Source organism: Neolamprologus brichardi, chromosome 23 (genome assembly GCF_056152115.1).
Source record: "Neolamprologus brichardi isolate AB-2024 chromosome 23, ASM5615211v1, whole genome shotgun sequence".
Taxonomy (NCBI): domain Eukaryota; kingdom Metazoa; phylum Chordata; class Actinopteri; order Cichliformes; family Cichlidae; genus Neolamprologus; species Neolamprologus brichardi.
The window spans coordinates 9,701,071-9,725,709 of NC_142125.1; the positions used below are offsets into that span (position 1 = coordinate 9,701,071).

The window sequence follows — 24,639 nt, forward strand, 5'->3', positions numbered from 1 at the left end:
ATATCGGCAGTGTGACTTAGGGAGAATAGATGCTATTCCATACTGTGTATAAAGTGAATTTTACAGCAGCTTCAGCGTGAGTGCCGAGCAGCCTGTGCGTGATGTGTTTACAGCTATCATTGTCTGAAATGGACAAAAAAAGAAAAGAAAGAGGAAGTTAATGTTTTGTTGTCAGGTTCAGCAATAAAGAGAGAGTGTCACAAACAGCCGGGCTCCTCTCATTCATTCAAGTCTCATTCGCACCACAGAGCTTTTCAATGATGTCTGGAACTGCAGAAAAACATCTTTAATGTAAAAAAATAAGGGGGGACAAGTCCCAAAAAACATTTTTAGGTTGAAGCTCCAGCACACTTCGTTATTTGACTTTGTTTCATACAATGGCCTTTATCAAATACCCCAAACAATATTTTGATTAAAATTTAAGATTAGACATTAGATTTAATGAGCCAGAAATCTGTGTGTGACAAAGTGTGACAGTACAAACACAGCAGAAAACACAACATGGACATTACAGAATAAAACCTGACATAAACAGGAGGAAGAGGGCATGGCTTCACATTAAACAATGCATTCAAAAAACCTGCTTTTCACTCATCTGTTTAATAAAGTTGGTGAAATACACGGGGTCCAAAGCCTGTAGGTATTTTATTAACAGCATTTAAAAAGCACGACAAACCAACAAATCATTTGTATGTATGAAACAGGCTGGCTCAGTCGAGGATAAACTTTGAGAAATATACTTCACTAGTTTTATGAAATTCTCCAGACCAAAACTAAAATCTCTGGTTTAATGAATTACAGAGAATCTTCACTGTTCATAGTCCGGTTTAATATATTATTTCTGCCAGAAATGTAGCTTCCACACAAGCCTGCTGTGCAAACAAAGCTTGTATTCTTCCTTCAGTATGTTGCTTGTTTTTTTGCCATAGCCTCACATAGTATGTATGATGAAAGACTGTATATAAATAACGGGCACAACCACTGTGATGTCACATGTGACGCAAACTGGTTATCTTTAGTGTCTCAGCTTTTTAAAACCGAAGTACAATGGATCTGACTGTGAAACCCAAGAATGCCATAAGCTCATTTGTTAATGACTTATCAATCACAACTCAGCCCCGCCTTGAAGCACATCCTGCTTTATCGTCCATAATCCATACAATAATTTATCAAATGAGCTTCACTTTGTGTTCAATAAAACATGAAACTACCGATTCAGGCTGTGAATTCATCTCAAACATGTTTACAGAGATCATGGATTACAGGAGCTGAAGGCTGAGTTACCATAAACCTCAACACAACTGGATGTCTTTCTGAAACAAGAGTCACCCCCTGCTGGCTGAATGCAGGGTACAGCCACTTACACACTGGCTCCACTTCAGTGCTCAGAAGTAGCGTCCATCTTTCATAGATTCAGTCCACTGCTGTAACTAGTAACAAAGCTTTATGCTTGACTGGCAGACTTTTACACCAGGAAGCTTTTGCTTGTTAGGTGAACACATAAAATAAACTATAGAGCCACTACCTATTACGCCACCCTTTGGCCCAACTTCTGGCTCAAAAAAAACCCCAACAGGGCAGCCAAAACGCTAACACTGAGGCTTTAAAATGTGGAGTCCAAAACCAGTGTGATGTGTCACCATGGCTACAGCCGTCTTTTTAACGGCAAACTCAAAAACACAGCGGATGAAAGTAGATATTTGATTTTTGATTACTGATGGAAATTCATGTGCTGCAAATCAAATTTTTCATCCGTAACATGACATCGAGTTGGTAACTTAGTCACCCACCATTCAGAGTGAGCTAGATCACCGAGAAAATATCTTTATTAGCTTTAATCCTGATAACAAATCAGGTAAAGTAAAAAAAAATATTGTAAACTTCTATTAATGTGAGACACATTGTCTTTGTAACATCCATTTTCTCTTCACATTTTGAATTAAACACGCATGAATGCAAACTTCCCAGCTCTTCATCTGGGGAGCGCATGGATGCACAGAGAGCTGTTGGAAGACCGAAGATGTAAGAAATCACCAAAGCGCCTCTGAAGGTGTCGCTCATTACTCTAACTCTCCTCCTTCAACATCTCTTCGATCTCCTTGTCCCAGTTATCATCGTGGGTTTCGCTGTCAGCCAACACGTCGTACTCCTGAAGTTCTTCCTGCAGCTCTCTCTCCCAGTCTGGTATTTCCTCTGAAAACAAACAAAAAACCACACTGAGCTCACACACACACAGTACAATGTCCCAGTTTAACCACAGCACTCACCCTGCTCTGCATTTAGGTTTTCCCTCTTGTCCAGAACCAGCTCTCGCATCTCTTTGCACAGGTCTTCCTTGTTGATCTCACAGGAGTCAAAAGTATCACTTACAAATTCAGACATGTGCAGACTGGTGGAGAGCTCTTCTTCATCCTTTCATAACGCAAACAGAAGCTCAGATTCAGCTTTAAAATCTGCTTTATAATGACCTTTCTGCAGCAATAATAAATGATAAAACTATTACCTTTAATTAGTTAACTTTTTACCATCGACAAACAATGAAATGACAATGTTTGCAAAACCTCATAAATGATTAATGGTCGCAGAGTAGTGTGTGTTTAAATATTATCTAGATCAGATGGCGGTGGTGTAAATCACATGACTGAACCTGGAGGTCATTCTTTGTGTCCTGATTCGCTCTCTGTACAGTTGTTTTTTCCCACCAGCTGACTGGTTAAATACAGGCACCAAAACCAACAAAAAGATGAAAAGTTTGTGTTTTCGGTTCAAATAAAGTTATGAGAGTGAGCAGCAGTAGTTAAATATTTATCACAAAACCACGAAAACGGACGATAATCATTAAATCTCTTGTCAAATATAATACAAAATTCAATATTAATGACCAGCAAATATTAACAGTAAAATAATCCTTTACTGTATCCTTTATAAGACTATTAAGTTGTCATTTATAAAACGTAGGTATCATAGCATGCTGCTGAGGTTTGTTTTGTTTTGTTTCATTAACCACTGATAAGAAAAACTCACTCCGTGTCACTAAAATCACAAACATGAAGAAAAGTAAAACATTTTAAATTTGTTTTTTTTTAATCCTCTGATAACTGAGATATGTAAGAAAAGCTTTCGAAAACCAGAAACCACATATTCTGCCAGCCTTTGTTTAGGATTGTTTAGATCTCAGAGGTTAAAAACAGGTAGTCTTACCTCACTTGATTTTGGTTGGAGGCTGCTGGCTTTTGATTTAACTGCATCTACAAAAATAAATAAATAAATGAAATGTCATCATTGTGAAAAGGTATTTAAGGGAAAAATGTGATATTCAAAATGTTCTAATACTAATAACTTTTTTTTTTTAAATCCCACTGCTATCAGGACAACAAGAAAAGATAGTTAGATAGATAGTCTGCAGGAGGGTGGAGCTAGATCCTACTGATCAAAATGCTGCTTCTGGAATCACATCATTACCTGGAGCCAAAGAGCATGCCTTTTCAAACCTAATGGTGCTTTTAACGTTGCCTTTAAGCACAGACTGTATATAAAAGATGAGCTGCCGGGTCTGAAAATTCAAACCAACCCCAAAATGTCTTAAACCTGAATGCTCTCCAATGACCAGCAGAGGGCGACGCCTGTGGTTGCAAGTCAGGATGTATAAAAGTCTAGGGCCGAAAAGACCCTCTGCTTCTTTATTCGAAAATCCAATTAATTTGTGGTCTCACTCTAAAACATTTGATTTCTTCGTGAACACAACTGAGCTATCTCTGATTTACGAGTTGACTATGTATGAGAGTGTTGTCCATGACGTCCTCTTCATTGTGACATCTACCTTTTAAAAAGCAATGACGAAAGCACTCAGCCTTTAAAAACAGGACTTCTTAAAACATTTCCCCATCTTATGGACGCAGTCTAAGCCACGAGTGTCAAACATATCGTTGATGGAACAGAAACGGAACATTAGATCGTCTAATCCTGCTCATGAAAGCTTTACAAACTATGAACATTGAAAATAAATAAATAAGTACAATTATTCAAAACACTGCGACTCTTGGTGTTTTAAGAACATTACTACACAAAAAGCATGTTAAGATCTAAATGTTACGATCTAGTAGCACACGGATGTTTTAGTTTTAGTTTTATACTTTATAGATGCGCAGTTGATGTAATGAGATATACTGATAGGATCGCACTTTTTTTCCTTCTGACGTCTCCGTCTGTTTGCCATTTTTAATGGATTGTTCACTGAATACATTTTTACTTGTACTTTTTCAAAAGGAAATTTTTTTACTGACTTTTTATGTTGCTGTGCAGCGTTTTTGCTCATTCAATCCACTTAAGATCAGACTGGACTGTATGTGGCCCATTAAATAAAAACGTGATTCACTCTATGCTCTGAAAGGTCCAGAAGTTAACTCACTTTTTGCTTTATCACACAATAAACCTGCACTCTCTGTTTTAACTAGAAATGCTATCAGTCAAAATCAAAACAAATCTTCCTTGAATACTAAGATAAAGAATTACACAAATACTTACAGTCATATTTGTACATTCTTACATTTTATCAATTTTCATATCATAGCTTTAAAAATCAACATCAGTATTTAATGCAGAGGTTTTACAGGAGAGAGCAGACTGTACCGTTTTGATGAGGATCTTTGCAAGGGTAGGAGGTTTTCTTCACATCAATCCACTCAGCCGCCTGTTGGGCTGCGAGAGCTGTGAGCTGAGCCGACTGTTTTATCAAAGACACGCGGTAGAAGTAATTCTTCCAAAAGACTTCCTCTTTCACCCTGAGGAGAACAGCATGGAGGAAAACACAGTCACTCCTGAGGGATGCAGGGAGGCTCATATTGAAAACACAGCAGTTAACGCAGTTAACTTATGACACACTCACTGTTTGGGGACCAGATGGAAGCGCATCTTCCTCAGGAGCTCGTCTTCCTCTAGCATAACCATGGCGACTGGATACATTTGGTCAAAGTCAAAGTGAAACTGCACCCCGGCAGGGGGGTCACGCAAAAAATTTCTTTTATCCTGAAACAATGCAGTAAAGTTACAGTGAGGCATAATTTAAGTAACTTTCTATTATAAATTAAATGCTTTTTAAAGATATTTACAGCTGAGAGAGCTAATATCTGTTCCTGTATGGCATCCTCTTCATTATAACCCACCCATGGAGGCACAGCAGCACCTACGAGCGGCGAAAAGCAGCAGAGATGTTCTGAGGTGTTCTGAAAATATTTTTCAGCTACAATTAAATGTAAGCTTTAATTAATGATTAGAAAACGATATAAAAACGCATTTTCTGTGCATCAGCACTGTTGATTTTAAATCAAACATCTACATCAATTAAAAGAGTTTTTGTTACATTTCATGTCATAAGTACACAACAGAAGTACTCACCATACTCTTTAGCTCTTTTCTCCTGAACAAACCTTTCTTGTTCCTTCTGGAAATCACCCAAAATGGTCTAAGGGAAGAAGAATAAACTTTCAAATATTCCAAACTTACCCTAAATAGTAAAAACTTGATATCAGCTTCAGAAAATAGATTAAACTTTTCACCTTATCAATAATTCCACTGATCTTCCCCTCCTCCACGCTCTTCTTTAAGGTTTGAGCTGTTTCTACTACGGACTCAGATAATTTTTTTGAGGCGCTGCTGGCAAAATTATAAATGTAACCTGTAAAGAAGCCAGAATAACACACATTGCTGTGTTGCATAGTTGCAATTAATCAACAAATGGAGAAAATAATCAGCAGAATAATACATTATCAAAATAATCACAAGTGAAAGTTGCAATTACAAAAGAATCCAAAATGAGCATCATCTAAACAAACTACAAGAGGTGCAATTTTAAAACATAAGTAATTTCAGTTACCTATAATGAAAGTCAAATCTGATAGTGGATGACTAAAAGGCAGCTATTATCACAAATTGATTTGTTTGTATTGTAATCAATGCTTTCTCCCCAAAGCTCAAATCGTGCTAAAAACCTATACAAACTGACCACAAAACCAAAACAATAAGAAACACAACAACAATATGTGGACTGCAGCGGACTCACCACTGAAACCTTTTGCTTTCTGGAGAAGCTGAGCATCTGTCCCAGCATCTCTGCCCTGCTGGTCGCTCCGTTTGTTTATTTCACTACAGCGTTTTTCTTCGTTAGCATCAGCAGGCTCTTCTGTAACTTGGCCACTTTCTTTCTCTGCTCCAAGCCAGCTTGACCAGTTCTTGAACATACTTTATGTATTTAGTCTAAATAGATTAAAATAAGTTATTTAACATGCTCTAACTATGCCTTTTAAGCTCTATAGTTTAGTTTTCCGACAGTTTAAAACTTATGTGATGGCTACTCGTCAAGTTTCACCACTTACCCACTTCCGCGAATCGTTGTCCCATCTGGTTTGAGCTAACCGACCATCCGTAGTTGTGGTTGTCATGGAAAGGAACGCTCTGAGTGGATTCCGCCTTCGTTTCATTCACCGACGTTTCAGAAAATTAAGAGTTATTCCTCGTGATTGTATAAAGTCACCCACAGAGAGACAAAAAACAACAGCTTTGCAACATGATAGCTGTAGCGGTAGTGCACAGAAAAATGAGACGATCGGAGTTTTATATTCTCTTTAAGTCTTTTATTCATTAACAAACGGCTAGGTGGTGAGGTAGCAAAACTAGCATTATAGTTGCAGCAGCTGTTGCTGTATTGTAAAAACTGATTAGTGCACATAATAACCATACAGCAGCTCATAATATTCAGAGTTCATTCATGTGTGCTTTATTTTATTTTATTTTTTATTTACCTAATGGCTCTGAACCAAAATATAAGAAGAATGCAGGATATTCACAAGGATAGCTACACTAGCAACTCTGCATTTTTGGAATAAGAAGCATGACAGTAAAATTAAGCGTATGAGAAAATAGCCCAATTACGTAGCTAATATTTTGGGGGTTTTCGCCTGTGTACATATTTAAACAATAATTTGAATGTGTTTAAAGGTACAGTAATGAATTTTTGCGGATATGAAATAGAAAAAAAAATATTGTACTCATAAATATACATTGATTAGTGGTTTTTTTTGTTTGTTTTTTAATCGCGTCTTCCAGCCAACTGATACATTGTTGTAAACTTCCATTAAGAATACATAGGAGCGGGCAATGGCTTGAATGCAGTGACTGAAATCACTATTACTTCTAATCATGTTTTAAGTATATGGCCAAAGATCAGCTTGACAAATAAAAACACTTTTAAGAGGCACACGTTTTAAAAGTTTTAGTAGTTTTACAAATTATTAAGATTATTTCATCAAAGATTGTAAAGGAAAAACATACACTATGATTAACTAATAAACAAAGCTAACATAGCTAACACATTTGAATATTAATTGCATTGGAAGAACTTAATAGAAAAGTTAAAAATTTATTTGGAATAACGTGGTATTAGTTATGCTAAAATAAAGACAGTATAAAAAAAACAGAGCAATGATTGTGAGACAGATTGAACATTGCCTACATTTTAAAACTGATCTCACAGCATGCTACAACAAAATAAGAAAAAAAAACACAAATAAATTAATTATTGTAAAAGCAGAACAACAACAGTTTATCACACCATCCACAAATGCATCCAGTTGTAACCTTGCACACTGCTTCTCAGTCTGCAGCCCTCTTCCGCTCTGCTTCTTAGGCCTGAAACCCATTAATCAGTGCTATTAATGAGTTTGTAGATAATGAGATGCTGACCAGATCAGACATCAGCAGATATCAGCAGAGCGCACATGAAGTCTGGGTATCAAAATCTTTGAGTAGCTCTCATGGATTGAACCGCTGTCAGAGATGCAGCATTGATGTTCTGCATAAAAAAATTCAAATTCTGATTCATCTAACCACACAGCAGTTTCTACATTACCTTGGTCTATTTTAAACTAAATTAGACCCATAGAAAATGACAGTATTGCTGGATGATGTTCACATATGGAGCTTTCACCTTTGGTTTTGGATGGTACAGTGAACTCTGTTATAATACAGTTATTTCTGGAAGTGGTCTTTAGCCTTGTCGCTTGCACAGATGTACTGTAGATCATGAGATCTACAATACAAAGTCTAAACAGTTTATACTGAGGTTCAGTATTCTGAAATTAATCTGTAATTTGTAGATGCAATTTTTTGCAGACTGGTGAAACTCTGCCCATCTTTACTTCTGAGAACCTGTGCCTCTTTAAGCTGCTGTTTTTATATGCAATCATGGTACTGAACTGCTGACAGTCTGATTAGTTATGAAATGTTACTCCAGCTGTTTTATTTTAGTACTTCTTACTTTTCCAGAATTGTTTTGCACCTGTCCCAACTTCTTTGAGATATGCTGCTGCATTCAAATTCCACATTAGCTAATAAAAGAATTCTCCCACAGATTTTAATTCTGTCTCTGTCCATGATTAAAACAAAAATAAGAGGTTATTTATTTGGCTAAATAAAGTGGTAAAGTAGAAATATAGGTATAGTTACTACGTAACGTGTTTATCAGTTTTTATTTAATATTATTACTAAAATTAGCCGTTTTAGATTACACTTGCTTGTTCTTCCCGCCTTTCCTTTTGGCTAACGGTAGGTGTCGCGCTTGCGCTGCAGCTTTGTTCTGCCACACTTGTTATCCCTGCAGTCCATGGATGGAGCTAGTTTAGCTTAGCTGATTTAACCTCTCCCGAGTGTGTCAGTGTGTCGTTCTCGGTTTGTAACATGAAGTAGGAGGATACGGCTGGAGCTGCTGCGTTTGAAACAGCGTAAGGTCGCCACTTCGTTTAAGAGTTAGCGTACGATTTATTTTTTTTAAAAAAGTTGTTCCTTTTAAAATAAAACCAGTTAAAAAAGATGAAGTATGTGTAACGTAAACCTGGGATATTACTCCGTGCCAACCCGACGAAGCTTTCCTGTTCACCGGTTCATCCAAAACTTGGATTCTCAGGTAAGGTCCGCCGTTTCAGAGCGACTTTTGTAATATTTTTCCCAAAATAGCTGCGCACCTCATGGAGTAGGTGAGTTTGTTTGATTTTGCTAGTGTGGGACGAAGTTTGTGTTGCCTGTGTGAGCGACCAGGTCGGTGTTACTCGGCTTATTTGGTGGTTGAGCCGAGGATGGTTTCCATTGTGCTGCTGGTGCGTTTAATTCTCTCGCATGTAAGAGCATTAAGTTTAAATCACCCTGTCTGCTGTTTGACAACAACAGGTGTTACAGGTTTCCTGCTTTAGTCTCCCAGAGCTCCGTACAGATGGACGTAGAAGATATTTTATGACTTGAAGAAGTTAATAAATGAAAGTCTGCATGTTCGTGGTAGGTTCCTTTCAAAATAAGAGCCCTAAATCCAATGTTCTGTCACTGTAACCAGAGTCCGTGTTATTTTTCAGGCGTTTTTATTTAGTTTTAAATATGTCTTATTTCTTATAGTTCCGCTCAGTTCAGCTTCCAAAGTGTTTTTACTTTCCCAGTTTCCCTTTTATTTCTTGATTTGTTTACTGTCTCATCACTTTTTTATATAATCTAATGTGCACTGTGGCTCATTTCATATAAAATCAACTTATGTTATTTTGTTCAGTAATTTTAGTATATTAAATAAAGTTTTGTCTTCATTTCCTGAATTATTTCAGAATTGGAGTGCCTCGAAGTACATACGGGTGGGTTGAAATGTAGTTTTCTCAAGCATTTTTAAACCCTCATAAGTTCATATCAACGGGAGATATCTACATAAATTTTTCATGGCTGAAAAACACTTTATGCTCCGTCACAAAGTACTGCGAAGTCAATCAAAAGCCAAAATCTTTGTTTGGGGCATTTTTTTTTTCTATAATCAGCTCTGAGCATCATTATCATGGGATATAACAGAGTTTCAATAGCAACTGTATCAATTTAATGTCTGTGAAACAGAGTAACAGAAACAGTCACTGGCACTCTAGAACGTTTGCCTGTTTCCCGATGATTCACTGGAGGAAAACTTCAAAAACTGCAAAATTTTGGGTAGACTTTTATATGACATATCTGCATATGGGATAGGTGGCTGGTGAAAACATGTCACATTATTTCAAAGGTTCCCTTTTTTACCTACATTTTGATACCAGGCCCATCTTTTAGTCAGGATGTGTTCTGTGCTAAAAGACTTTTTTAATATGGTCAACACTCAGGAATTTGGAGGACAGAAGGAATCCTGGTTAGAAGTTGAGCCGGTGTTGCAGCAGCCAAAACATTAAATATAACATGCCGCCAAATAGCTCAAATAAAGTACAAAACTTGACAAGACATGGTAGCTCAGTAAGGTAAAAATAAACAAAATAAAGGAGTTTTATAACATATAACTAAAACTAAAAAGTAAAACAAAAAAAATTAGCTCTGTTTAAAAAAATAAATAAATAAATAAATAATTGCCAAGTAAAAAGCTCAATAGAGGGACTTCAGTTAGTAAAAAATATCAACAAAATACAATACAGGTATTGTGGTATACGCCACACTGATGTATCAATAGCCATGGCATCATGTATGTTGTCTCATATGAAAACTGGAGATGAACTGGTGTTTATGAAGTGCTTTTTTAGTCCTACGGATCTTCAAAATGCCTCAGACTAAAAGATAGCATTTTATTCTATGCCCTTTAGGCCCTTTATTCACCTCAAGAAGTTATGTCTTTTGAAGGAAGATATGAATCCTATGAGGCGTATAGTGTTAAAACACCACACCACATGATATTTGGGCTCTAAAAATACTTCTGGACCTCAAAAATTACAGTAAGTGTCTGTATGGCTGTGGTAGTTTTTGTGTGATCTTGGTGACAAACTGCAGTGGTTACATAGCTCTTAATTTACAGTGAAACATCTTATCAACCAGTCTAATTCAGAGTCTTTAAGTTTTTCCAGCCACTGGTATGTGACACATTATTAATAAAAAGTCAGTAGTTTATTTTTTCGCCAGTGGAAGAGATGCAGAAAGTGATGAGTTAATTGAGTTGATTTCAATAGGAGTTACAGCTTTGTGTCATCAGCATATCGCTGGGACAAACTGTGCTAAAATGGTATGTGTTGGAAAGTATGCAGAAATAGACTGGACCAAACAATAATCCTTATGGAAACAGTCCCCTGTGGTAAACTATTATTTTAGAACGGTACCCATTATGATATATTGACTGGATATCTATCTCTACTTTTTTTTTTTTTAACTTTTATAGAAGTACAATGGATGCTGAAGGATATAAAAATGATCTGCGCTGTACAGAAACGGAGAGCTTTTGGCATGTGGTGCAGAAATCAGGAGATCTGGATCAGAGGAGCAGAGACTGTGAGAGCTTCAAGCTGGTGGAAGTATTTCTGTCAGGAGGTGCCCCGTGGGGGTTCACGCTCAGAGGGGGACTTGAACACCGGGAGCCACTGCTCATAACCAAGGTAAATATTTTCATTTAGTCTTTTTATAGTAAACACAGGTGAGAGTTAAGGTGCTGAGTTTGTGAGTCAGAGAGCAGGATCTAATGCTTTTTTTAAAAAATCTAATCAAGCTTTTGAATTTCATCTTTTTAAATGTTTTTTTTTTAATTCAGACAGTGATGCCATGCTCTGATTTTTCATAGGGATGTAGAGGTCAAAGTTTTAGTCTGATGTATTGCTCAATTTTGATTTAAGGACTTTAAAGAAATGTTATAAATGATTATACTTAGTGGTTTGGTAAATTTTCAATAGCTGTCATAGATCACCCATGGACATAATACAACAAATTGACGATCTCAATTGGGCTGCTGATGTCCTCAAACAAAACAACCTCCCCCGCTTCAAAAAAACTAAACAAAAAAACAATCAATAAAAAGTGTAGCTTGAGGGCACTGACCACGTGCCATACGGCTGAGAGCGGCCGCTCCGGCTTCAAGTCCAACCCAGGGGGCCTTTGCATGTCTCTCTCTCTTTCTCTATTTGATTGATTGACTGAATCTTTATTTTGAACATGTTGAAAAGTACAAGTACAACAACATAGAATTAAAAGAGACAAATGAACAAAGCAAAACAAAAGGAAAATGAGCAACCACAACTACAAATAACTTTCATGTTCAAAAACAACATTTTTTTTTAAAAAAAAGTGTTCCTTGGACAGGAACAGTGTGCACCTGCATTAAAAAAACAGAGCAAATATCAGCTGATTCTTTACTGAGCCTCTCATCCCTCGGATGGACTCAAGCTCCATCATCTTGGGCTATGGTTTGCCTCAGAGAGCTCTGGGCAGCAGCTCACAGCAGAATAAGGCTGACCGTCACCAGCTGCAGTTAAAGATGGTGGAGTTAGTTCGTCCAATCGCAGGATGAGGGTAACAGCAACCAGCCTGCTAAAAGAGGAAAATGAGATGGGAAGGGTCGGTGCGCACTGTGTGGTGTTGACTGAACTTTAAGACTAAGAGAATGTGGATTGTCCTTTTAATATGAAGGAAAAACCACTAACAATGTGTATTATGTTATTCAGTGTGGTGCTCTTTGATTACTAAATCAAAATCAGTCTGCCCCTCTGAAGAAGGATGTTGCCCATCCCTGGTACAGACTTCATTCATACATGTGTTTTCATAATTTTTTTTTTTTTTTGAGTTTCTTGTGTAATATTTCAGTGCGAGCTGCTGTTATTTGACTAAAGTCAGCATTTTAAATCCCCGAAACCCAAACATTAAACAGGTCAAGCACCATATCTCATTTGCTATGTGGGTGTTTACGTGAGCTGCAGTTTGCGTACAGCACCCAGGAGGAGAGTGTGTAACCACAGAGCCTGCCAGTCAGCTCTCAGACCTCAATGAACCCTCACTGTAAACTCATTTCTTTGTTGACTGTGTAATGATTGACAACAAAAGACCTTGCTAGTTATTTGACTCGGTAAAATACCAGCTGCTGTTTGTTGGGAGCTGTGGCACTGCTTGGTCTTAGTTTGCCATTCCTGTGTTGACGTTCCAAAGTCCATCCCAGATGGATGAAACTCCACCACAGGACACTTAAAACCACTGCCACCCCACAAATGTGCAAACGTGATTGAAATGACTCGCATCCTGACTGTTTACGAGCCATCCATTTGTGTCAGTATTTATTACTAATGTTTTGGCCCTGAACATCATAATAAGGACCAACAGAAGCGGACCTGTTTGGATCAGATGGTGAGATGTTAACTCTTTACTCGCAGCTTTTGATCTGTAAAAAATTTATTTGATTTTTTTCAGACTCTTTCCTAGTTGGTGTAATTTTTCTTAATAATCTTACAAGTGAATTAGTCATGGCTAGGATTTAACAGAGTTTAGTTAGCTGTCACTTAGCCTCTGGTCAGTGTTATTATATCTCACCTGGATATTTGCTTTCTCTTACTTTTGTGCTGGGTTAGATTTCATTTGGAGGAAAGCTTGTGGTGCCAGAATCTGGGGAGGAATGCTGCTTTGTTTGATTTTCTAAATGTAGTGAATTATCCGTGACAGTTTGAAGCCTACTGGAATGGCATGATGGGATGAATTAAATTGGGGTTAGTGATTTGTGCTCTTTTGGAGTGGCTCTCAGATTATAAGCAGTGATTTATGAAGGTGGGCTGGTGAATTATTTGGGTTAACTAGATGATGATGCAACCAAACCTCGTGTTCTTTCTGATTGATAGGAGGACATGTGTCAACACAAACATCACAATCCTTTGTTGGCTGTTTTTGTGCCTTCATGTGCAAGAGTGGCACATGTGAGCTAGAATGAACTCTTAATAGTTGTTCAATTTGAAGAAAAGTTAGACTAGTGGTGTGCTGCTAGGCCATGTGCAACTAAATTTGTAGTACACTATGCTGAAACCCTGCCATCGTGTTGTTGTTTGCACTTATACTCAAGGCTGGTGTGTTTGCATTGCTCTGCTATCACAAGTGAAACTGATCATGTTTAACTTGAAGCTGCTAAATGTTGAACAAGTGTTATGTTTACTGACACAGTGGAAAAAAGGACACTTTATAACCAGCCAAGTCCATACACGGATTGTTAGAGTTATGAAACTTCATATTATCCCATTATTTTCTTTGTGCTCATCAAAATACTGTGTTTATACTGCATATTGTTAGGGTCTGTGTCATGATTACATCTCTTCATATTTCTGGGAAAGTACCCGTCAGGCTGTTTCATAGATACAGTATCGCTGTATCAGAACTCAAGCATGACAATGCAGGAACTTCACACCTTTGGTAGTTTCCTGTACTTCACCCAAAGTTCAACTTACTTTCCAGTATCCAATTTAACATTCAGCCCCAGTCAACCCTGTGAGGTGTAAAACTTCATCAGTGATGACACAAACCCTCACCTTGTTTTTTTCCCCTTTTAGGGAAAAAGCATTTGAATAGTTTTTGATGTGTTCCAGTTAGAATGATCATTTTGTTTTGTTTCCCAAGTCTTCTGAGAACAGTTTTTTAAAAACAAAGTACATGTTTCGATAGCAGAGAGTTAAGCTTGGGGTTATCAGTGATGACAGTCTGGACCTTATTATGTTAAAGGGTTAAATTCAATTCTCCATTCAAGTAGAAGTAACCTACAGCCATCTCAGTCATATAGTGTTTGCTTGTAGCTCATATTTTTGAGTGAAAATTTATTTGATTTGAGATTTCTCCAGTAACGTGATCTGCTTGGATTACGATCCAAGCAGACAGATGCCAAATAAGGGCCCTGATGGCAGCACATCAGAAAGGGAGCGGGGCTATATTCCAAGCTGAAGGCTGCACCTTACAAATTACCACATCCAACCATATTTCTTGCCATCCAACCATATTCGCTCCATTGTTAAAAGGTTGGATGAAGTACAACTGAGAATAACATTGCAAAGTATGATTGTACGGTGTATTCCAGACCTAGAATACATCATGGTTAGGTCCTGGCCTTTCTATCATCTCAAGGGATAATTGCAGTCTAAATAACACTGCAAACTAATGCTACGTTAGTACATGAAATGTTACACTTTTCCATTAGCAAATATCAGAACTTGCATCCAGAAGAAGTCTTCACTGTCACTATGGACTTTAACCAGGCTAACACCTTTTCGTTAATTTCACCGGAGTGTCAAGTGTCATACAAGGCGCAAGAATGTACTGGATTGTGTTTACACAAATCTAAACAATGAATTCAGGGCTTTACCCTGTTCCACACTGGAGATATTTCTTTGCTAATGCTACCTGAAAATAAACCAGTAATCACCGCAATAGCTCCAGTCTTCCAAGTCATTAGCAAACCTCCACTGTGCTCAGCTGTTTTGTCATATAAAATAGATGGATAGATGCCTTTTATCAGTACACGGAGACTGTCACAGCAATCAAGGCAATTTCTAACTAGAAACGTTGGTTTATCTTGGTCTGGTGACGCATGAGTTATTCTCTAGTGAGTGTTGACGTAAAGCATGGCATTAAACAGAAAAATGTAACTGTACCGTCAGGAACACTCTAGAGAATTTCAGGTTACTCAAACACATCTCCCACTATCACCATGAGCACAGGCCTTCCCCAGGAGGTCTAGGTTGAGCCTTCTTCTGTATTTACTCTTTATTCATAATCTTTACTGTCAAACAAGATGACAGAACAGATGACCCAACAGACATTGGTTTTATCTCCAACAATAAGAATACATACAGACGAGAGGTAATGAACATGGCAGCTCCAGTAGCAGTCTTATGCTCAACAGCAAGACCGAGGAGATCGTGGCAGATTTCAGAAAGAAAAGAAATGCCCTGAGTCCAGTGACCATAAACGATTGTGGAGAGAATCCACTTTTTGCGAAGGGTAACCAAGGATTGCCTACCCAGGTTCATTGTTTCTGCACTGCAGTGCTTTGACAATAAAAGTTATCCTTGAATCTTAAGTTTTATTGCTATATTAATGTGAAAACATTGACTATAAAAACTGTTAGTGAGAGTCAGTTTCAGCTAGTTCACAGGGAAGTTGATTGATGTAAATGGCATCACTGACCTAACCCAACATGAAAAAATAAAGAAAAATACTGACATTGTGCCATCAAGGCTTCGGTCTTAATAAACTACACCTCTCTTTACAGTTCATAGTTTTTCCTCTTAGTTTTGGTTTCTAATAGGTCCATGACTTTTTGTGAAATCCAGTTTCAGTGTGAGTAATGAGCATTAAGCACCTAATTTGGTTTTGGCAAATATGTCTTTCATGTATCAACCAAAAGGGCATAGTCTCCCTATTTGTCTGCTTAAATCAGTACTTTTGTTGGCTCTTTTTCTCTTAGGTCCCTTCAGTTAAATATTTTATTGTAAATCGGCCCAGAGTTTGATGACAGGTTCAGGCTACTGGTTAAAAATATCCTGGATCTAATTAAAATTCTGAACATTCTTCTCATAGCTCAGTTATGCTCAAGGTCTTCGTGGACTTAAAGCCCTTAGCCCCAGTAAACTTAAATAATCCTGTTTTACACGAGACAGCTGGGTATGCAGCCCTAATATGTTTCCACTAAGGGCTACATTTTATATGTAGCAACATATAGTTTGCTCTTAAAGACATCCTTCAATGTCTCTGTGCTTACATGCTGTGATAAATCACGCGCAGGTGAACAGGTTTTAGCAATTAATGAATCCTCTTTGTGACCGCGTAGTTTTGAGTGCTCTAGAATTGCTCAACCTCTTAAGAAACGATGATTCATAGAGCAGGATTATGGTTCAGGTGGGGCAAAAGACTTCAGAACAGAGAGATGTCTGTCAGGAACCTCATATCTTGCATGCTTTGGCAAGGAGGCTAGAGCAGCTAGGGATCGGATCGCCAGCCTTCTTATTGACGAATGATCTGCTGTACATCTTGAGCCTAAGCCACCCCAAAAAGAAACTTTGAGGAATTCATATCTTGGGTATGTTGAACTTGGTTCATAGTACAGAGCGCAGGTTCTGAAGATCCACTTTAACCAAAACCTACATCAAGTGGACGGTTGCTTTGAGTGCTGCTACACCAAGTTAATCAACAGAACAATGGTGACCAACTCTAGTCTGAGTTGGAGTTCAGCCACAGGATGAAAGTCTGGCTGAAGAAGCAGAGGATTGCTCTGGTATTTGTTTGGAAACCGTTCCATGTTCAGTTTTTTGTTTGTTTTTTAGTACGCCATATGGATTTAGAGCATATAATTTTAAACATACTCAAAATAGTTGGTACAGATTGTTCAAAAGAAGTGTGAATACTCTTCTATCACTTGTCCTTCTGAAAGTGTCATGACAGAAATGGTGTCCAGTAATTTATTCCCGCCTGCTTGGAATTGATGAAAATAAAATATCGAGGTGAATAACTGTCACAGATGTGTGGGTCACAAGCAGATGTTTGTAAAGTGTCTTAAAGTTCACTTTGGGGTTACTTTCAGTGAGTTTTTTTTTCTCCTTCCTTGCTCGAGCTTTGTCAAAGTACAATGTGTGCAAACACGATACATAAGCTGTGCGTTCAGCACACTGCGCAGGAGATCTGTCAGCAGAAAAGACTCATCCCTTACCCTCATCGCCACCACATCCTTCCCTTCATGACCCACATGGGGACAGGGGGCTATTTTTGAGGAGTCCAGGATGGCTGCAGTCAGACTGATTGCAGCCTGAAAGGAGATGGTAAACAAAGGGCATGGTATGGTTCATGCTGATTGAGCTTTAATGGTGAAACATGCTGGAAGAAGCAGTGTGAATCCCCTGCCTTCATGTCATCTGAACAAAAGCCTTGACATTTTGTGTGTTTTTTAAGCTGTTCTCTGGAACCGTTAGATTTACATTATTCAAATCTTCTTTTCCTTCTATGTTTCGTGTTAATTTGTATGAAATGAAGAGACTTGCATGTAGCCCAAGGGTGTCATAGGCAAGCTGCTGATCTTGAAAACAGCTTTTCTTGTATGTGCACTGCCTAAACAGCAGTTTGAAGAAAACTGTTTTTACCTCAATTTTTATACTGAAAGTTCTTTTTTAAAGGTATTTTTTAAACTTGTTTCTGTCCTTCTTTGATGTAAAAGTTAGTGTTCCTGCGCATAGAGGAACACAAGTGAAACATTAAATGCTCTTTCACCTGCCAGCTCCCGAGTATGCCACTGTATCAGTTGCGAGTGGGCATTTAAATAGGTATTATGCCCCACTTCTCTCTTAGCACCTGTCAAGTATGAGGTTGTATATGCAAGCTACAGCTATTAGCTGTTACTTTTACATATAAAAATACCCTGAAAGTGTTAGCAAGACTAAAGAACTTCAAGTATTTGATTATGTAAACAAATTCAGACTATTCATTGACAGCACCTCATATCTTTTTAGCTGAAGGTTGGCCTCTAGTGGATTCTTCTGGTCCTAGTTGCCCAGTTAACCCTATATGCCACCCCCATAGTTGGTAAAGACTCGCTTAATCCAGGATGAGTATATTTTGCTTTTTTTGGCTATAATTTTCTCTGATTTTCATTTACATGCACCTGTCTCCTGTGTGGATGTGTCGGTAATTCATACTCGCCATACTCCACAACTGCTGCCACACAAGCTGTCTTCAGCGATGGCTTTGTTTCCTTTTTTTGCCTTCCTCTGTTCCTAAAGTAGCACCACCTATCGTTTATGAGACTCTAGCAAGTACATCGTGGCTCAAGCACTAGTGCAAATGGTTACGGGGTATGAGGACACCACAGTTCACCCAAGCAGTATCCTGAATCCTTTTTGTTTTTCTTCACGCTGATGTGCTGCTGCAGTTTTAAATCTTACCATATTTGGCTGTTTAGCTTTCTCCATCATTAACCAACACAAAATACCACATTTAAATCATAGCACACCACTTTTATGAACTTCTTACTTTCTTCTTCTTCCTTTTTTAAAATTTTTTTTTTTTTAAGGATTTTTTTTTATTTTTTTTATTTTTTATGCTTTTTGGCCCCTTTCACATCTGAAATGAGTCCAGCACCCTTGGCCTTCAGTAAGAATAAATGGGATTGGGGCCACAAAAGGGAGAAAGTTTAGAGAAAGAAAAACATCACGAGATTTATTCTATACCGTTATACCGTTTGCTTCCTGGTGTCTGACACCTCTATTTAAGACATTTTATGTTAATTTTACCCAAACCAAAACTCCTAAGTTAAAACTGCCTTTACGGGAAACTGTGCGATTTCTGTTTCTTAGTACAGGCTATAGTGTTTCTACAAGTGAGAATAGTTTCAACTTTCAGTGAAACTGAGGGTGTTTTGTAAGCACTTTTAAACATTGTAACTCTCAGCAAATGTATCAGTGATTCTCTACAGAAAGCATGACCATATCAGGATCAGATCAGGAATCTCTCCAGCCAGCATAAAAATCCACCCTGCCTGAACCTCCGCGTTACAGAAAAATGAAAATAGGCTGCAGTGTGATTAGTGCTATCTGGGGCTCTGCGGATAAAGGCTGTATAAGAAGGAATGGTCTGTAAACCTACACATACTTGTGCAGTTGAGTCATGCAGCCCCCCTCTCTCAGGTTGAGTGCTTGGAGGACTGATAATCAGCTGCAGATTTCGACTTTTGTATGTTAATGTGCCAACCGCCAAGCAAAGTCTTGCAGCTTTTCTTTCCACGCTGACCATCATGCCATCATGCACGTCTCGCATCTGAGTTTCTGACCTTCTGAACCCTCACGATTTCTCACGTCAGGGTTCCCATCTGTGTAAGCTGTGCTTCAGTCAGTGTATCTAAAAGAAGTTCACTGTGTTCGCTATACATCCCTTTGTGCTATTCCAGGTGTTTTTTCCCCTCTCAAACAAACGCAGAACAGTTTGTTTTTTCATCATCATCACGCCACCGGCTTGTTCAGCAGCCTTTTGAAGTGTTTTATAGCCTTTGATTCGTCTCTTTAGAAGTCTGCTGGCCTGCTGTTCATTTTGATAAACAGTGGAGTGTGTGTTCTGTCACTGCTACTCTATAAAATCTACAGAGAGTGAATGTCAGCAAGAGCCTCAGCTCTGACACATTTTTAAAATTGTTGAATTTTATTAAAAAAGCAGAATGTAGCTATGTTGCCATTTTGAAAATGAAAGTGTTTCATGGTGATGAATCACAATGTGAAATTGCGGTTCGATAAGCAATGTTTAAAATACCAATATGAAAAAAGAACTATAATTAAAGTCATCTTTAAGCTTGTTAATCATTTTAAACATGAGCCAAGGAAGGTGATGTCTTTATAAAAGCTGTAAAGTAAGGACTTGCACACCTATTTCTGTCCCTGCATGTTATTAGTATGATACCAACATTCAATTTTTAGATGTTAGCATTATCCTCAATGTCAGTGTGTGTTTAAGGACACCTGCTCTTATTTACCTTGGATCAAATGTATCACTCTGAAACCAGACCATGCACAAAAACTCAGCAGTCATAGCATTTAAAGACACAAAGCAATTATCTTATACCAACAGCCTACATTTTAGAATATTTGTTAGACTGAAATACAAAGCATTCAACATTAAAATGAAACTCTTCATAAGTTTGTCAACTCACTCCTTCTTGCTGTTGAGCCAGGGCTCGCTGTTCATGGCAGGTAAAAATGACCTTCGGGCCAACAGGAAATGGCCCGGTGCTCCAAACACGTAGTTTAATACAGTTTTATAAACCAGTCCACACCAATCCATTGATTTGACCCTAGCAGTTGGCAATATAGCCTCAGAATTCAGTCACAGTATTTCAAGGAAAATGAAGTGCATTTTTCATCCTCCTTTTCCCATGACCTGCTATCATTGATAACGCACTGCCTAATTCAAAGAGTGAATCTACTACCACAACTTGCCAGCAGCAGCCACACCATTATAGTACCAATAGCAGTGAGACGGATGCAGTTACATTAGCCTTTACTCACTGCTCTGCACCGTTTGCTGTCATAAGGAGTGCAGCTAACGAGCGCTCCAGCGACATTTGCTTGAGCCAGTTTGTTTACTTTTGGCCACATATCACCCGCTATGGTTATTTTCTCCTCACGTGCCTTGGTATCCCAGTTGTACTCAACGGTGTCTTTTTGCCTCAAGTGGTGAAACAAGTTTGTTGGTTTCACCTTTAACGGGAACAGTTTTTTTTTTTTTGTGTGTGTTTTGCAAAGCAATGTCCTTTGTTGGAGATTGTTGAAGTGCAGTGGTGTGAAAAGCATTTGTCTTCACTTTTAATTGGATGAAATCATCATTTAAAAATTGCATTTTCTAATTACTTGTTTTATCTTTGCCTAATATTAAAAACAGTTTGATCTGAAACAAAAATGAAAAAGAAATCAAGACATTAACAGATATTTTTCACAACACTGTCGCTCCCTTCTAAGGAACTAAGGAGCTGACATCTGAGACCGACTCGCTGCGCTCACACTCAGACATGTTTGGGTTGTTGCTGTGTACACTACGGAGCATAAACACACAGTATGTCATTGATATCTCAGTGTGACACTTTTATATCATGTAAAAATTTATACTGTTAACATACTGGTATTATACTGGTATGGCAAACAGTGTGATACTGCATAGTTGGCTCGGTAGTTGAATATTAGCCACTGACGGATGGCGGTAAATGCCACTGTATTTAGAGATTTATGTCTGGGCTCTAAGTGAGTCTGTGTTTGTATTTCAATTATGTATTTGTTTATTTAGCCACTATTGGCAAATTAAAACTAACGTTTCTGATAATCAAAAGTCATACAATCATAGCATTTTTTTTATTGTTTATTTAATTAATAATCCTAAATAAAATGTGGCTTTATTTAAAATGTCATATTTACATGACATTTGGGAACAGTTTATTAGATAAATAAGAATATAACAGTTTAATTTAAATGAATTCACTGAAATAAAACTCGTGTTTGCAGCCGTTACACAAGCACTACATTTTAAGGTCACACCAGAAGGTTTTTAAAACTACAGTAAATATCAGGGATTTGCTTATCAGTAGTTTCAAAGTGCTGAGAGGCAGTAAGTAACACCAGGCTTAGTTTGTATCAGGATACTTGATCTTTTTGACAACACAGCAGTGGGAGCCTCTAAGATATAAAAAGTCTCTTTTAAACTGTATACTCTGTACAGAGGGAGCTGTTAGCTATTCTATGATGTAACAATAATCACTATAAGGGCAAAATCTACCCCATCGGGCAAGCTTTTGTTATATCCATATTCATTTTATTGTTTTTCTTTCTTCTTTTTTTTGATGGAGGAGTTTATTAGTTTTTTTTTCCTTGCATACATAAAACTTTCAAGAGGTCTTGTTCTTCTCTCCAAATAAAAGTTGTAATGGCAACACATTCAAACATTTTTATTTGATTTAGTTTTCATTTTTTTCAAGAATATATTTTTTAAGTCCAGCAGTAACCGAACAAGTCTACAGACCTGTGTTAAGTAGGCTTTTGAAAACTCTTTGTCTTGGCTACATTCAGGATAATTAAATTCGGAACGTTATGTTCATAGATGTAGTCATCCCAAAAGAGCCAGGAAGTTCACTGTTTTGCCTTTTTAATCTGGTAACTTACTTTTAGAAGTAAGTTGTTATAGTGAAATTTCCTTTTATAATATATTTCTTTCTTACTACTCAGAAGAGTAACTCTTCAGTGTAGCTTTTTTTTTCTCCATTCCTTGGGGACATTGGTTATGTTATCCAGATGATGTGTACCCTACCTGTACATTATACAATTTTGCTTTCCAGTCATTTTTACACCAAAAGGATTTAACTGACAAAGATGAGTCAGGTTGAACAGTTTTTATCTTGTGCATTGAGTATCTGCCTCAAGGCTTCTGGAGCCGTAAATCTCTCCACTCAGGGTCTGTTAGTCACAGTTCACTGCAAAACATTATCGTTCCTAAAATATGTTTTAACTGGATAAATCCTTCCAGATGTCAAGGACATCTATACAAACAAACTGGTAATTAAAAAAAAACACACACAATTATGTAACAGAACAAAAACAAAACACATAAACCATAAAGGTGAAAAAAAAAAAAAAAATATTAGCTACAAATTAATCTAGTAAATAAACAGAACCTTGACACAATTCTTAAAAATATAAGAAGTTTCGTTTGAGCTGACAAAGTCAAGCATATTTCAATGTGAAAAGATTATGAATATTGGATATTTAAAGGCTATTTTATTTATAATCAAAATCATTAAGGCTTTGTTACCAACTTTCTTTGATACCAAAGAGGCATTGAAGAAAAATTGCGTTTCTAAATTCATAATATTAGGCAGCAGGAAGATTAGTCATAATTTGAACAAATGAAATGTTCCATCAGAATTGGAAAATTGTTGTAAAGTATATTCTTAAGTAGCATACACAAATATATCTGCACGTGACTTTCCATTATCCCTGCCATACCATTGGATCAATTACTATGAAAAATGTGTTTATAATTTTAAAATGATCACAACTGCATTTATAAACATACAACTAGGGTCCTATGACACCACTGGGTTGCTTGAAGGTGAAGTAACTCTGTTTTGTGTCTGCTTTCCAGGTTGAGGAGAGCAGTAAAGCAGCAGCTGTGGGTCTGCAGGTGGGAGACGAGCTTGTCAACATCAACGAGATTCCCCTGACTGGATATAGACAGGAGGCAATCTGCCTCGTAAAGGGATCCCACAAGACCCTCAGTCTGGTGGTGAAAAGGTAGGTAACCTGTCCCCAGTTACAGGATGTTTACATCCCCCTTCACCCGATGGGTCGCTGTGGTAACAACTCCAACCATGGAGACAGAGGATCCTGCTTCTCACAGCTGTTTGAGTGTATGCAGCCTTTCAGGGATTTCACTATTTGAGTTCCCAGCAGCTGGATGTTCCTGTTTTACAGGGTTGTTTTAGCCCGTAGTCATTAGGAGTTTGTGGTGTGTGAAAGTTGTTCATGACGAAACGTTTCGAAGAAGGAAGTAAAGATGTGGATGACATCATTTTTTTCTGTTGGATCCCACACAGGAAGGTGTGGCAAGCACGCACACACAAGAGGAAGCTGTTAGGCAAATCCCCTTATATGGCACTGAGATTTTTTTTTTTTTTTATCTTCGCCAGTTGGTCTCACATGCTCCATGATGAGGCTTTTCTTGATTGTGTTGTTTTCAGATTGCAGCACTTTAACCACATGTCACTGTCTTTTCTCTTTAACCAGTGAATAGATCGTTAAGATACCAGGAAACCACAATCAGTTATTATAGTTACCAAGAAACAAACTAAGAAAACTAAATATAAAAACCAATTGAAAATTGTGTTGTACTTGAAGAAATAATAAAGCATAAATGCCTACCCATATGGAAAAGATATATATAAATCTTATAAACTTGTACGCAAATCATACAAGAGTGAAAACAAATATAAGATCCCTTGAAAAATCATATAAATGAAACTTATGAGACGTATGTTTTGGATACTTACTAAAACAATATATGAAAGTAATGAGAAAGTGGCCACTTTCATGAGTAAATCATATAAGCCTTATATGATTCACTATATGAAGCAGGCCAGCGGTCCCCAACCCCCGGGCCTCGGACCGGTACCGGTCCGTGAGTCGTTTGGTACTGGGCCGCGAGAGTTGAGGCTCAGGTCTGAAATGTATGTTTTTCAGGGTTTTTATCGGTTTTCAGCGTTATTTTGTTATTGTTTTTATCGTTAACATAGTTTTCCTGGGTCTTTTCACGTGTGTTATGAATAAATCTTCTTTTTTTTGGTACCGGTACTAG

The 24,639-nt window shown here is 37.7% G+C and overlaps 2 protein-coding genes across 6 annotated transcripts in view; one reads left to right on the forward strand and one right to left on the reverse strand.

Moving 5' to 3' along the window:
• Nucleotides 1–436: 436 nt before the first annotated feature.
• On the reverse strand, nucleotides 437–6,476 carry LOC102796870 (synapse-associated protein 1-like). 2 transcript variants are annotated; one of them, XM_087836820.1, is made up of 10 exons: nucleotides 6,372–6,476; nucleotides 6,059–6,227; nucleotides 5,556–5,674; nucleotides 5,395–5,461; nucleotides 5,109–5,182; nucleotides 4,886–5,025; nucleotides 4,630–4,781; nucleotides 3,202–3,248; nucleotides 2,268–2,412; nucleotides 437–2,193 (listed from the first exon to the last, which is right to left on the reverse strand). In XM_087836820.1, the coding sequence occupies exons 1-10, from the start codon at nucleotides 6,474–6,476 to the stop codon at nucleotides 2,066–2,068; spliced, it is 1,146 nt and encodes a 381-aa protein (XP_087692946.1). In that variant the 3' UTR covers nucleotides 437–2,065. The 2 variants fall into 2 exon arrangements, with proteins under 2 accessions (XP_087692946.1, XP_087692947.1); XM_087836821.1 differs by having other exon boundaries at nucleotides 6,059–6,252; nucleotides 6,372–6,429.
• Nucleotides 6,477–8,671: 2,195 nt separating this feature from the next.
• Nucleotides 8,672–24,639, forward strand: part of shroom2a (shroom family member 2a) — a 44,508-nt gene continuing 28,540 nt past the window's right edge. For 3 of the 4 annotated variants that reach the window (XM_035907488.2, XM_087835669.1, XM_035907489.2), the window contains exons 1-3: nucleotides 8,672–8,956; nucleotides 11,201–11,414; nucleotides 23,431–23,579. In XM_035907488.2, the coding sequence (XP_035763381.2) occupies nucleotides 11,208–11,414; nucleotides 23,431–23,579 (356 nt within the window). In that variant the 5' untranslated portion in view covers nucleotides 8,672–8,956; nucleotides 11,201–11,207. The remainder of the gene's footprint in view (nucleotides 8,957–11,200; nucleotides 11,415–23,430; nucleotides 23,580–24,639) is intronic. The other variant, XM_006790264.3, reaches the window with a different exon arrangement.